Source organism: Trichomycterus rosablanca, chromosome 18, assembly GCF_030014385.1.
Source record: "Trichomycterus rosablanca isolate fTriRos1 chromosome 18, fTriRos1.hap1, whole genome shotgun sequence".
In the NCBI taxonomy this organism is placed as follows: domain Eukaryota; kingdom Metazoa; phylum Chordata; class Actinopteri; order Siluriformes; family Trichomycteridae; genus Trichomycterus; species Trichomycterus rosablanca.
Window position 1 is genome coordinate 13,517,738 of NC_086005.1, and position 16,192 is coordinate 13,533,929.

Genomic DNA, 16,192 nt, shown 5'->3' on the forward strand with positions numbered 1-16,192 from the left:
TAATTACTGATCTAAGAGTCACGCTCGGTACACAAATACACAAAATCATTGTTTCACCTGGCGCTGTGGACATGCTGTTAGATGTGTAAACTGTAGGAAGAAAGATTCATGCGCTTGCTGTACCTCTGACTCTTGACTGGGTCGTAGTAGACTTTAGCCAGGCCGTTCCCTGTTCCAACCATGATCTGATTCAGCTTTGGGTGCCAAAGACAACGAACCACACTCTGCGGAAAGAACCAAGAGATAATAATAATATAAATATAATTTAACTATTAAATATAAATCCTGATACAATGCTTTGCTATTTTAGAGATGCCAAAAGTTTTGAGCAAGCTAATTTAATTGTAAGTTTAAGCGTAGTTAGCAGAGCCATGAGCAACACAGTAAAAGTAACGTGACCTGTCTTAAACCCCTTAAGTGGTTTGAACATTTTATTCCCCCGATTTGCTTCCAGTGATCTGGAATCATGCCACTTGCACTGCTCCCGATACTGGCTAAGAAGGGCTTAAACTATGACACGCCCCCTCCGACACATGCATAGTCACCGGCTGCATCTTTTCACCTGCTGGCAATGAAACTTGAGAGTTGAACTGCATTTAGAGAGACATGATAAGCTTTTCAGATCATTAACCAGACAGGCCACAATTGTAATGCAGCACTGATTTTTCAACCTATTCTCTCCCATACAGGTACAGCCAATCAAGCCTATGTATGGGAGCCTGGTCGGGTGATAGCAAAGATCTCGGGTGAGATTTGAACCGTCAGCAGTGTTGGGCTAGTCACTGGCAAGTCTGTCATCTACCTATAGACATGATAGGCTGTGTCAGGGGCATTGGCTTCCTTTCCGGGGGAAGGACTGTGACCCTAACCAGGATAAAGCAGTGGTAAAACATGCAAATTATAGTTATAGTGAAGTTATAGAGTGTAAAATCCGTCACGGGAAACTGAGAGGACCACTCGCTAAAACACAGACTAATACAGGAATGGTGAAACAAACTTAGGGCAGTTGTAGCCTAGCGGTAAAGGTACTGGACTAGAAAGCTGAAGGTCATGGGTTCAAACCCAATCACTGCCAGGTTGCCACTGTTTGGCCCTTGCAAGGCCCTTAACCCTCAATTGCTTAGACTGTAAGTCGCTTTGGATAAAAGCGTCTGCTAAATGCCAAAAATGTAAATGTAAATTATTGTGTCATAAAACAGCCTCCAATATAATAATAAACCTTAATAAAAATATACAAAGGGCGTTCAGTAGCACAGCTGTCTATTATGCTGGCCCACTATGCTATCTGCCGGCCAGGTGTCTACACAGACATAATTTGCTATGTCTCAGGATGGGGAATGGCCAAAGCTCTGTGATGGTTTGGCACCCTGTTCAAGGTATTTCTGCCTTGTGCCTAGTGCTTTCCTGTTGAACTGGGCCACCATGCACCTGACCAGTAATTAAATTAAAAAATTATTAGTAACATTATGAAATAATTCAACTGCAGCTACTATTACCCGATTGTGACAAAATCTACTTCAATTAAAGAGTAACAACATTACCACCTCATCACTGAAAAACATAGGTACACTGATAACTGTACCACATGTAACTACGCTTCTGTCCCACACTGAACATAAGCTGACGGTATTTGTGCGACTATGCAGAGGTAAGAAAAGGTTCTCTGTCTCATCACGCTCTACTTGACTATATTTGGGTGTTGGTTAGAAGCCTGGATCTCACAGTCTCTGTGTGACAGATGGGTGGCTGCCAAGCGAACTGTGACCATGTGAGAGACACATCGACAACATAGTGAGTAAATCTGCAAGAAAATGTCTGCAGCTGTAACTGTTGTACACTGCACTACTTTTCTAAATGCATGCACTATTGTCGACACAAACTCTGCACCAAGCTAGAAAAAGTTGACTTTTATTTAGAGAAGAATGCCTAGACAGTTGGATGAGAAGACTTTGAAAACTGTGAACCTTCCCATGACAGTCTGTATTAATTATTCATGGTTACATCTGTTGATGTTTTAGTTAATGAGATTTTAGATGTGGATTATAGACATGCTATAATCTAAAAGATTCTGCACTGGTTTTCACATTGCCATTCTTCATGAAAACCACTATTGCTCTATCTCTTTCTAACAAGCACGCAAAATCATAAACACTGGCTTTATAAGAGGCTAGTGAGACCTGCATCTCCTCATTTGTTTGTCTGGGTTCTTTTGTGACTTTCTTAATGAATCATTACTGTGCTCTTGGAGATTTTATAACAGGCCCGGCCACTTCTGGGAAGATGTACAACAGTTTCAAGTTTCCTATTTGAGATAATGGCTTTCACTGTGGTTCGCTAAAGTCCCAGAACCTTACAAATGGCTTGTATTCTTGTCTAAACTGATTTATAAACTCTCCCGATTTTTAAACACATCTAATTTTTACCCAATTGCGTCATGCTTACTCTCTACTGGTGCTGACTGAGGAGAGCAAACTGACACACGCCCCCCCCCGACACGTGTGCAGTAGCCGACTGCATCTTTTCACCCACATGAGGCAAGTTCATATGCGGTTCAAGTTCACTATTTGAGATAATGGCTTTCACTGTGGTTCGCTTAAGTCCCAAATGGCTTGTATTTTTGTCCAAACTGATTTAGAGTATTTTAACTTTTTAACTAAGCTATCCTAGTAGCTTGTTGAGAGATTTAAGCCTGCTTCAAATTACTGAAATATTTATATTTAAGTTATTTAATTATTAATTAAATTATTAATTTAACATTGACTATAAACCGTTGTATTTTTTTGTTCCTTTGGTAAATAAAATGATTATTTTAAAATGTACTTTGTGTTTAAATCTGAAACTATCGAAAGTGTTTAGATCAAGTGTTTAGATGGTTTGTAAAAGCATAAAAGCTTCTTCCGCTGTTCCGGCCCTCAGCAGCTCAACTAAGCTCATTTGACCCAGAATAGGGTTTTAAACCAGTTCCACCGCATCTGCTGGCCATGTGTGGAGGACTTCAGGTCAACCAGAACTGTAGTTTGGATTAAAACTGTGTTTCTGTCCTGATTTGCATGCATTTACCTGTGCATGTGGAGCTCGATTAGATTATTTACAATGATCAGGAATGAAGACGGCCAGTAAACCCTTTGTAGTGCTTAGGTTACCGGCACAGATCAGGAGCGCACATGTGTTTTGATTTTAGCACATCTGTATTCTTAACAGGAAAAGTGATCAACTCCCAGGCTCATCTGCAATCTCACCCAGCATGAGTGTCTATATGTAGCATACATGAGAGTCAGAATAATTCCAACACATGGTAATCAACAAGCACAGTGTTAAACTGATGCCAGCGCTAAACAAGCTCATTAATCACCAGCCGCTCGTGAGGATTCCGTTCCAGCCCGGCGCAGCTCAAACGCACCTCTGCTGCGGCTAACATGGGGCAATGAAAGTCCAAATATAGCAGAAAAGCACTAGTCTGAACAAGCTTCTCTGCATGTTTACTCCATGCTGAAATCAGTGTACAAAGTCAAGCTGCAAAATTTATGCAGGATTGCGTAGCGTACTAAACTTGTACACAGGAAGTGTCAACCCTTATTAGTTGAAAAGGCCAGATGTTGGTTGTGAAGTATGAGATCTTGGACGAGTGCACCTAAACTGAGGGCAGCATAAAACTGACTGTTGCTGGAAAAAAAGCAAACAGAAATTCTGAAACTACAGAGCCTTGGAAATTTATTTAGCCTCCTAAACTACTTTCATATTTCAGTGAATCAGACTGAATGTTTTAAATAAGCCATTTTTACGTGAAAAGGAAAAACACCTGTGATGTAGCTTTGATTTAACTCACTTAATTTGTTACTAGGTGGGTGATGACAGAGACACCACATTGGGAGCAGCTGAATGCTGACCACTGCCTAATCGAAACCAAAAGCCATGATGTCTTGCTGTTGGTCTGTTTGCATTTTAGTCGCTGGGTAAGCTCCTGGGCCAAAATAAAGCAACAGACATCAGAGTAGGCCACACAACGTTAGACCTAGCAGTTTGCCTGGTTGATCATTTATCCTCTAGGCTTTATGTAATTAGGTATTAACCCCGTAGTGAAGTATAAATCAGAACTGCTGTCCTGCAGCATCACCAGCTTTGATTTGCACAGATTCTCATGTGAAAACGTTGTGTCAGAATCCAATCCCTTCCAGAAAGCATTACGGCATTTGCAGGAATTGCACGAAGATGTGCAGGCTTTCTCTTTGATCCTGCATCTTCCCTAAACACTCTTTGTCCACTTGATTAAAATACTGCACCAGCCTGATTGTATTTTGTATTTAAAAAAAAAGAAGTCAGACATGGAAGACAAAAAAGTGAGTCTCAAAGCTGCTAGGTTTGCTAAAATCACAGCAGTGCAGCACAGCTGATTATCCCGAGGCAATAAAAACGGGAAAAAAACTGCCCGCGCTTCAACCAAAGATTAAGGATTAATTACATGTTATACAGGCTACCATCAAGTGCACGAAAAGAAGGAGAAGCAGATTTGTGTTCAGGGTCTGTCAAGCATGAGCTGTGTACTGTATTCCATGCAAACAAATATGCATGTGTGACACATGCTTTGAGAAAGGAGAACGTGTGGTCTGGATGCCAGCCCCTAGGGCCCCCTGAAAAACCCTCAGGAATTCATCTGCCCTGCTAAGCAACAAAAGAAACCAACCGAAAGGCCAGATAAACGTCTAAGGCTGTCAGATGTTTGGACGAATTTTGTAAATAAGACTGTAATGGCGGATGAAGAAAACGTATAATCCCGTGTCAGGCTTGGAAGGTTCGAACTGCAGAAACATCAAAGTAAAACACCTGCATTGTGTCCTAATGGATAAATCCTCAACAAAGAAGCTTTTAGTGGATTCGTGTGGTTTGATTACATTGGACTGTATATATTTTGGCAGGTATGTGGATCTGCTGTCTTGATTCCACTCTATTTCCCAGTAAGATCCACAGAAACTTAAAGATGAACTATTGAAGTCAAAAGTTTATGTACACTTGAAAAGGACATGTATTCCATGGTAGCCCTAAAATTTCAACCCTTTTTATAACTTTTCTTTTTTATAAAAACACCAATCAGCCTTAAAATTGAAACCACCTCCTTGTTTCTACACTCACAGTCCATTTTATCAGCTACACTTACCATATAGGAGCACTTTGTAGCTCTACAATTACTGACTGTAGTCCATCTGTTTCTCTACATACTATTTTAAACTGCTTTCACCCTGTTCTTCAATGGTCAGGACCCCCACAGGACCACCACAGAGCAGGTATTATTTAGGTGGTGGATCATTCTCAGCACTGCAGTGACAATGACATGGTGGTGGTGTGTTAGTGTGTGTTGTGCTGGTATGAGTGGATCAGACACAGCAGCGCTGCTGGAGTTTTTAAATACCGTGTCCACTCACTGTCCACTCTATTAGACACTCCTACCTGGTTGGTCCACCTTGTAGATGTAAAGTCAGAAACTATCGCTCATCTATTGCTGCTGTTTGAGTTGGTCATTCTAGACCTTCATCAGTGGTCAAAGGACGCTGCCTACAGGGCACTGCTGGCTAGATAATTTTGGTTGGTTAACTTTTCTCAGTCCAGCAGTGACAGTAAGGTGTTTAAAAACTCCATCAGCACTGCTGTGTCTTATCTCATACCAGCACAACACACACTAACACACCACCACCATGTCAGTGTCACTGCAGTGCTGAGAATGACCCACCACCCAAATAATACCTGCTCTGTAGTGGCCCTGGGAGAGTCCTGACCATTGAAGAACAGCATGAAAGGGGGCTAACAAAGCATGCAGACGGACTATATTGTGCTTCTATATGGTAAGTGGAGCTGAAAAAATGGACAGTGAGTGTAGAAACAAGGAGGTGGTTTTAATGTTATGGCTGATCGGTGTACATGTTTTCAGTCTTATATTATTGAGGAATCTAAGGATTATTTCTGTATTATGTTGGGTGAGAGATTTTTTTAATGTATTTGGCATATGTAGTCTTTGTCAATCTCTGTTGTATTTTGGGCATTCATTAACAATATCTGTTATGTTGATTGGTAATCGGCATTCTTCGCAAGGTTTGGGGTCTTCTCCTAGTAATAAGTGTTGGTGTGTCAATCTGGAAAGGCCTATTCTACATCTAGTGTAGATAACTTGGTCTGTATGGTTTCCGTAATGTATTTTTGGTTTATTCCTGACATTGGGCTGAATCTCATATAGTTTATTGTTTGTTTGTGCGTTCCATTCAAATTGCTAATTATTTTTAATGAAGTCATTTATAAGGGGTTTGATTGTGCACAAAGTAAAGCCCATAAAGACATGACTTAGCAAAAGGATCGTCCTGCTGTGCATCCTGGTGGCACCTCTTCCAGAGGTAGATCATGCACGTGTGCCTGGGCATCTGCATAATCTGGAAGGAAACAGGATTCGTCTGACGAATCGAGTTTATTTCATTGCTCCGATTTCTAGTTCCAATGCCTGTGTGCCCATTGTAGGTGTATTTGACAGTGGACATGATTTAGCATGGGCACTTTGACAGGCCCAGGCTATGCAGCCCCACACAGAAGAATTTGATGCACTGTGTGTTGTGACACATTCACCAGTATCAAAATGAATCTCCTTTATGTAGCGTTCTGAACCATGAGGTATGCCTTTATTCTCACCTGGTGGAAGAGTGGACGTCTCACCTCATTTCACACCTTAAGAACAGTGGGCTGTGGAGAATCTAAACAAGCCAGTCTAAAAATGTGCCTACCCCATCTCTTTTTCTACTCAGAATCTGACCCTGCACTGGGGTCACGTTAAATGTTTACACCCAAATGATTGGTGACTTTCTTTCACAGGACCGCCAGGCGCACCACTTCATAAAAAGACGGCACTTAAACCCAGCCGTCTTGCCGGGAACCGTGTTGGATAAACATGATAAATTGTGAGCTTGTCAGGGTTGTGCCAGGGCAACCTGCTCAATAAATAACTCCGACAGGACCTTCAAGGAATCCAGGAGCATGTACACGAATGGAAACCTAATTTTGTAGATAGGACGGATATCGACAGTGAAGTCTTTGTATTTAAGGACAAAGGGAATAAAAGCTGGACGAGTTTCCATCATGTCAAAGGCGTTAAAAGATAAGCCAGACCAAGGAAGGATCTATTAAGGCCTCTTGAGGCCAGTGTTATGACTAGTGACATGGCAGTAGGGAATTCTTAATTTGAGGATCGTTCCAGAGACAAATCTGCTCAAGAGCACATTCCATCAAAGGAGCTTATGAGAGTCGTTAAAAGCCAAAGCTTTCACAATTTTTTTCCTAATCAACCGTTTACTGAAGCCAGCGTCCTGAGAAAGACATTTTGCTCACAATAAACCAGAGCTTAAGGAGAGTGGTGAAAGTAGCTGTCAATAAAACAGTTTTCCAAAAAAAATCTTCCCTCGAAATTACTGTTTGACAGTGAAAGAGTGATCTTGTGCAGCAATCCAAACTAAAATTATCCAATAAACCATGTTGCCAAAACTACATCAACATGTGCAACTGTCAATTTGTGCTGTCCCCTTATTTCCTAACATTCATTAAATTCTTAGATTTTGGAACATATGGAAAATGGAATTTAGTCTCTAGTTCCAAAGTACATTAGAAGACTAATGTTGGTTGATGGGTTTTTTCCACTGGAAATAAGAGACCCAGCCATAGTCCCATTAACCAAATGTGATTATTCCTTCTACACCAGACTTAAAGTTTGCACTATGCAATCTCCCAAACTCAGGTTTGTCCATCTGCATGACTGTATGATAGTGCTATAAGGTCCAATATTGGTGTGCTTTCTACCACTACACATTATGCTTGCATTTGCACACAGGATCCCAATCCGTAAAGCTTCCGATGCTTTTTAGCGGTTAGTCAGAATACTACTGTGCAAATTTCAATGTGCTCCTTTTTTAGCAGAGCACTTCAGTGCAAGGTGAAGAAAGAGATATGATTGCAGTGTAGCTTATTGCTTATTGCTCACAGTGTAATTGTTGTTCCTGCAGTTTGCAGGTCATCCTGCAACTCTTTCGAGAGGTTAGTAGTGTGAGAGCAGTTTGTTGTAAAATGTTGTGTCAGGTGACAGTTTGTAGGTTCATAGGTTCACCATGTGGTGCAGCGGGATATTCCGCTAGCACACCAGCACCGAGTTTCTGAACTCCTCGGTTCGAAACTCGGTGTTGCCACCGGTTGGCTGGGTGCCATCTGGCAGGCAAAATTGGCAGTGCCTGCAGCAGATACTAATTGGCCACCGTATCTGCAGGGTGGGGGGCCAGACTATGTGTGGGTGGGTTGGTCTTCATATGCTGTGTAAGGACCCTGATTGGTCGAAGAGACGCCTGTGCAGAAAGCAGGGGCGAGAAGAGGAGGGCTGTACACGTGTCGGAAGAGGCGTGCACAGTGACGTTCTCTCCTCGGATGCAATCTGGTATCTCTGGTAGCAGCGGAGGACAAAATCGAGTGCGCTAAATCGGGAGGAAAATGGGGAGAAAATGCATTAAAAAGTGTTGTTTCTAATACTAATTCACACTACATGATTTTTGCCCTGATTTTCGCTAGATGTGGCAGCACGGAAGCAACTCGGGGCTAAAAACTCGGCTCTCGATCGATATTTGTGAACTGTTACACAATTCGATCAGAGCGGCTCGCCGAAAAAAATATCTAGCATGTTAAATATCTGTACCTGCCGCAGACTCAAAATCAGGTAGTGTGAAAGGCATTGCGAGCAGGTTGCAAGTGGCAGCAACTACAGCCAATAAGAACGCCAGATACGGGGTGAGGAAAAACCTGGGGGAGAAATTTAAAAATGTGGGACAGGGGCATACTATAGTTTCTATCAGAATACATTGGCACACACTGTACCATAATACCAACGCTGCATTGCAAAAATATTTATTAACCTCCAACTCACTACAGAAGAGACAATCCCTGCTGGTCGCGTTGCCAAATCCACTCAGATTCATTTATTTTTCCTACTTGCTTTTACGCTGCACATCAGCGCACAAACAACTTTGATCGATCGCTTCTTGTTGACGTGCTTTTATGGACATGGTATCATTAAACCCCTCGTGTTTTCGTAACAAAACATAGTTTGGGAGACCAGATAGACTCATCTGCGATTCCTCCCGGTGATAGATCGTGTAGTGTGTATACACAAAGTGAAATACACAACAACTTAAAAGACTCCCGATTGCAAGAGATCCCGTCGTGTAGTGTGAACTGTACAGCCATCTGACGACTTCAAAAGTCGTGTAGTGTGAACTTGGCATTAGATGCACTCTTTCTACATTGTAATACATACTTAAATTAATACATGCACTGGAAAGTATATTAAAGAACAAAATAGAGTGGAAAATAAACCTGTCAAACTTCCCATGTGCTTTTCAGGCTATAGTGAAGTAATCCAAACCCTAAATACTAAACTGCACCAGTCTCCTGAAAGCTGCTAGTGGAAAAAATGTATCAGTCCTAATAAAACCAATTAGAAAATGAACCCTAACCTAAACATTCAAACCTGTTAACCATGACCTTGTAGCATAGCTATCCACTTATCACGCTGTTTTGTGGGATAAAGAGTAGCCTGCAGCACTCCAGGCAGATGCATCCTCTTAAGTAGTCTATATTTATGGAAAAGATTGCTCAGCGAGTGTGTATACACTGCAGACACACTTACCGCACTAGCCACCTCAATCTCATAAACTTTCTTGAAGGACTCTCTGTCAAAGAAGACCAGTTTGCCATTGCCCTGATCTCGCTTCACTGAAGTCCCCGTCACCAGGAGTTTATCATCAGGACTGAAGCAGCAGTCTGTCCTGCACTCAGACACAAGATAAGACCGAGACATATCACTCATTAAGTGCTTAATTTAAACCTGCTTTACCAGTATTATCAAAAGGCACAGATTAGGTAGTGTCAGATGGGATTGTGAGCATTCAGCCTTACATCGGGAAGTACGAGGTCAAGCCTGTGGCAACATTAAGAGGCTTCTTAAAACTGCGAATGTCCCATGTCTTTAGAGTGTCATCCCCTGCAGAAACACACACACACACAAAAAACCCAGAAAAAGCCAAGATTTAGAGAAATGATAAATGCCAAGATGAGTAACATCAATGTAGAGAGGAAAAAGATTAAAGATGCCACTTTTTTTTATTATGGAATGAGCCATGAAGAATCTGAATGAGATCAATTGTGTTGAAGCCTGAATCAGTGACAGCGTACATAACAGCAGCCAAGCAATCTGCTCTGAGGTCACACTCGACTCGGATGCGTCACATTGATGACTGAGTAACGCCTGCACTGGGGATCTCCAAATGCTGACTAAACTCTAAGAGGCGAATTCAGGCCAGCTAGCTCAAAGGATGTCCTGTAGAGCAAGTCAAAACTCCACTGAGCGTGTATATGTTAATCGGTGGACCCTGCTGCTTTCTGGCACTCACGTTCATGGTGTTATGTCATTTTCAGAGCACAGACGAGATCTTTATTTTTTGAGTACAATCCATCTTTGTGTCAACTGTTCGACCCACAGATTAAGCATGGTAATGGGTGAACTAGCAGCATTTTTCAGTATTGTTAGAAAGTAGTTTTTATGACCACTTTTTAGTAGAAAACCATTTGTGGTGCTGCTCACGTAGGGCCATATTTAAAGTGGAGATGGATGTGTGTTCAGGGGGTTTAATACCAAAATTAAGCATATTAGTTCTTCAGGTTTTTCAGACTGCACAATTAACTTTTCAGCAATGTCCAGACATGAGTGGGATGTGTGTACAAGGGTGGACTTGTTATTACTCACAGAACATAGCGCACATTTACATGACTAGATCTATCTGTCCATCCATCTCCAAGTGCATCAGAACCAAACCTGACAGTGTTCCAATAAGAGTGTCATTTGAAATTTTGCCTACATAAAATAGCTGTCCGCGATATTGCTGCAGGATCGGGTCAGCTTTATCCCTTCCCACCGGGGCAAGGGTTTTTCCCCCTCATTTGTCTATGCAGACTTGCAAAGTTCCATGAAACTACCTCAAAAATCAAGACATAAGGATTGTTTTATAGGATTCGTCAAAACTGGACAGCTTTAGCTGGCATGCTAAAAGGCTGTGTCTCAAACCACATTGCTTTTAAACACACACATTTACTATGCAGTGTGTTTTAACAGTGTTCTTACAAAAAACCTAATTTAGCACATTGTTCAGTACAGATTGTGGCATTTAGGGCACATCAGTACACATCAATACACATTCTAATGCATTGTATGGCTAACTTAATTGACAATTCTCCTTTTTAATGGGATTAGATGTTTCAGTCACACCCTGTGCTAACAAGCACATAAAATAAATGATATGCCACATTGTCACAACAGTTTTGGTAAATGCCCATTTCAGCATGACGATGCACGTGCCACCATGCACAATGCAAGATCTATAAAAATAAGCTTTTGGATTAACTCCAGTAGCCACCTTTAAACACCTTTAATAACTCGAATGAGCCTGACATGAGAAATGCCAATGCTCTTCTAAGTAAATGGGTATAAATTCCTACAGGCACTCCAAACGCTTTTGGACAACCTTCTCAGAACATAGCCATACATTGTATATGGGTCATTCCTGGGATTGGGTGCCTTTTGGACCTTAAAACTTTTTGAAAATGAAACACTGTTTTTATTTGTTTTTCATATTTTATTATGAAAAGAACAAACTAATATTGGTCAAGCTCAAGCACACAAACTCTAGGTTTTATTAAAACATTTTTATGCAGTCTCTGACCCAAAAATGTCCACCCTGTTATGGACAAATGCATAACTGTTGTGTTTCTGTCTTTTCTGTGTGAAAAACCCTTATAATCAGCAATAAAATGAAATTCATAAGGAAAAAAAATCCAGGGTTTAGAGGGACTTAAGCAAACCCTTTAAACAGTATTAAAGACAGATATTTTCATGATTAAACCTCATATATCCATCACTAAATCAAAATGTACAGCACTGAGGACATGGGAAAACCTCTGGTATCTAAGAGATAAAAACAGCATGTATACAGTCATTTTATTTGGGGGTGGGGGGTGGGGGTTATGAAAACATTGTGTTTAGTATTTGAAAGTGTTAATTATTTTAGTAAGATGTTTAGAAATTGTACTGTTTACTTAATAAATACAATGATCAGTACTGGGGACACAAAAAGCACCAAATTGTAGGAATGACCCATATGTAATAACCAAAACAACAGTAATTAAGCACGGTTTCCATCGCTTGGTATAAGCCAGGGCAGCTGATCTTAACAGTATTTATTGGCATGACTGGTAACAGAGTGCTTACCTCCTCGTGAGGCAATAACAGTTCCATCATACGAGAAGGTGAGGCAGGAGGTGTCAGTGCCAGGAGCGTGAGCCTGACGACAGTGGAACTTAGTATGAACCTAGACAGACCCAGAAAATAACAGGTTAATGAGGAAAGAAAACATTTCTAATCAATATTATTACATAGATGTATTATATCATTATTATTATTATTAAGGCAGGAATACACTGGACAGGGCACAAATCCATCAAAGGGCTTCAGACACCCACTCATCAGACATATCCTGGCTGGCTGATAGCACCACTGAGATTCAAACCTGGACATTATATTTATGATCTTACTATAGAACCTGGATATTTTAATCATGATGATATTTTATTTATTACGATAATAAGACCTAATGGCCCTCATTGCACCCCAAGGTCATTTGGCTTCTTCTTTATTATGCAACAACCAACTTTTTCCTTAAAAAATGAAAAGAAAGAAAGAAAAGTGCCTGTAAATGCTGCAAACATCTTAGAAAGTCAGGATTTAAGACAAATGTATTTTAAAGATTGGTGTGAAAGACTGGCACCTATTGCTGTCCTGCACACAATTTTATTTCCACAATGAGCTCCGGACTCCCACAGCTCTAATCAAGATAAAGCAAAACAAATGATGAATAAATAAACAATATTTTTACAGCTGCCCCTCAGAGATGTCCAGATTTTAAAGATTTCAGTTAGGAAATCAAACCCATATATAGTGATTTCAGTAAATGACATTTTTAATTGTTTATTTTTTATCAGCCATTTTTAATACTTTATTTGTGGCATGCTTGGCCAGTACCACCTTACAATGCCTAAAATAAATCTTGTTTTAATACATTAAAATGTGTTCACGTAACACATGTTTTCTAGAGCAGTAGCTCCTAAAGTGTGGTATTGTTTGTTTGTTTATTTGTATTTTAACGTCATGTTTTACACTCTTTGGAGGAAACCGGAACTCCTGGACGAAACCCACGCAGACACGGGGAGAACATGCAAACTCCACACAGAAAGGACCCAGACCTTCTTGCTGTGAGGCGACAGTGCTACCCACTGAGCAACCGTGCCTAAAGTGTGGTAAGATCACCACTGGTGGTACTGAAAACTCCCCAAAGTGGTGCTCTAGAATATGCTGTAAGCTTTAAAACCACAAATAATAATATAAAAGTATGTGAATGGATGACTGGCCATTGGACATCTAACATTATTCTTAGCACAGATCACACTGCTAGTCTTAGCAAGAGTTATAAACTGGTTATATGACCGTACAGCACAATTACTTTGTAAAAAAAAGTCTGTGATTTACTTCAACTGGCACAGAGAGTGAAAAAAAACCCACAATGTTACACAGGCTCACTACTTTTGTTGAAATGAAAGGGTTTGGGGCTTGTTGTGTATATGTGTGTTCCAAGTGAAATTTTGATTTGATCAGGAATGGTACTTGGATGAAAAAGTGTGAGAAACACAGCACTAGAGCAGTGTTTCATAACCAGGGTGCTGTCTGGCTTCGTCTGGGGTGCAGACAAAAAATATTGTGATGGTACTGGCATGATAAAATAAATGAAAAGTCCAAAAATCAACAGTAACACAAGTCATTATGAAAATGCAGATAATTAGCCGTTTATACATGCACTTTTCTCAATGTTTTCTTTCTCCATATCAATGTCAGCGGTGGGAAGGGGTCAGCGTAAAACCATGCAATGCATTACAAGAGTGTTGCATGTGTGACCCTTGGAGTTCATGGGCAACGAAAAGCTTAAAAACTTGCCATTATATAACAATAGTTTTACAGAGCATCATTGCAATTGTACTGTACTGGAAATAACTGAGGGGTGTAGACCAGTGTGTGCATTGTCTCAGGTTCAGGTTCTCATTAATAATATTAATAATACACTGATCAGCCATAACGTTAAAACCCCCTCGTTTCTACACTCACTATCCATTTTATCAGCTCCACTTACCATACAGAAGCACTTTGTAGTTCTACAATTACTGACTGTAGTCCATCTGTTTCTCTACATACTTTTTATCCTGCTTTCACCCTGTTCTTCAATGGTCAGGACCCCCACAGGACCACTACAGAGCAGGTATTATTTAGGTGGTGGATCATTCTCAGCACTGCATTGACAATGACATGGTGGTGGTGTGTTAGTGTGTGTTGTGCTGGTATGAGTGGATCAGACACAGCAGCGCTGCTGGAGTTTTTAAATACAGTGCCCACTCACTGTCCACTCTATTAGACACTCCAACCTAGTTGGTCCACCTTGTAGATGTAAAGTCAGAGATGATCGCTCATCTATTGCTGCTGTTTGAGTTGGTCATCTTCTAGACCTTCATCAGTGGTCACAGGACGCTGCCCACAGGGCGCTGCTAGCTGGATATTCTTCGTTGGTGGATTATTCTCAGTCCAGCAGTGACAGTGGGGTGTTTAAAAACTGTGTCTTATCCACTCATACCAGCACAACACACACTAACAACCACCAGCATGTCAGTGTCACTGCAGTGCTGAGAATGACCCACCACTCAAATAATACCTGCTCTGTAGTGGTCCTTGGAGAGTCCTGACCATTGCTAACAAAGCATGCAGAGAAACAGATGAACTACAGTCAGTAATTGTAGAACTACAAAGTGCTTCTATATGGTAAGTGGAGCTGATAAAATGGACAGTGAGTGTAAAAACAAGGAGGTGGTTTTAATGTTATGGCTGATAAGTCACATTTACCCCACCCTCCTTCTTTTAATGACCACTTGTGTGTGTTAAGTACACTTTAGATTTGGGTGACTCCAGAGCATTTTTTTTTTAAAAAGGTGCCATGCTAAAGATAGGTTGAGGAACGCTGCCGTGTCATGTTACACATGGTGTGTATGTATTAAATAATGTTTAAAAAATGTACTTGGCATGGCACAAATCATGTCAGTGACCCAACCATTAGACAAATCATCACCAAATCACCGCCCACATTCCCCATTCATGAGTGTTTGCAGCACAACTCGTGATTTAAAACACTTGTTTTATTACTAGCACGGCTTGCCAAGCTGTGTCTACACCACATGAAAAATTTGAATTTTCCAATTAGGTCTCTTTCTAGCTTTATTGTGCTTTTTTGCTCAGTAACGTTAGGAGACACAAGGTTTCTATTTACCGGAACAGAACCAACAAACGTACTCGACTTCAACCCGGAAAACCACGACATATTTTAGAAGTGTTTGGGCTTTCACAATTTTGATGTAAAAAAGAAGAGTGTGAAGCTCTACTTCTTGCTATTTAAAGTTCCTTCTGTTGTAGACGTTTTTTTTTTTACTGATCCCTCGTAAGCACAGATGTTCTCCTGAGGGAAGGGAGGAAGCTTAAACCTGTTTCTCAATGGTTGTATAAAGAACCCAACCCTCTACCAGGCCTCTAGTCACACAGCAAAACAATTCAGGATATTATTTTATACTCTGCTCAAAGTCAGCCGGCCCGCCACCGCCTCCTTCTCATCACTTCATAACTGTCTTCTAGACTTGTCTGAGTGTATGATCTGATGAAACCATCACGACTGTTTTGGTTATTTTATATAATTCCAGTGATCTTATTATATCTTTGACTATGTACTTAGAAATAGAAAGGATGTAAACAAAAATAAAACTCAGAAGCAAAGACTTAGTCAAGTAATATTCTTTAAAAATGTCTTTTTGTATGCGGCCAGGAGGCACAGCGAGATATTCCACTAGCACACCCCAGTTTGAATCTCGGCTCTGCTACTGGTTGGCTGGGCGCCATCAAGCAGGCACAATTGTCGGTGCCTGCTGCAGACAAGAATTGGCCACCTTGTCTGCTGGTTGGGAAAATGACCAGACTAAGTGGGTGGGGTCT

The 16,192-nt window shown here is 40.9% G+C and overlaps 1 protein-coding gene across 1 annotated transcript in view; it reads right to left on the reverse strand.

Annotated features, from left to right (window-relative positions):
* Positions 1-16,192, reverse strand: part of LOC134332493 (WD repeat-containing protein 70) — an 86,284-nt gene that overhangs the window by 17,148 nt on the left and 52,944 nt on the right. Inside the window, exons 11-14 of the mRNA XM_063014157.1 lie at positions 12,329-12,428; positions 9,964-10,048; positions 9,695-9,833; positions 124-224 (exon numbers count right to left, since the gene is read on the reverse strand). Of these exons, the coding sequence (XP_062870227.1) occupies positions 124-224; positions 9,695-9,833; positions 9,964-10,048; positions 12,329-12,428 (425 nt within the window). The remainder of the gene's footprint in view (positions 1-123; positions 225-9,694; positions 9,834-9,963; positions 10,049-12,328; positions 12,429-16,192) is intronic.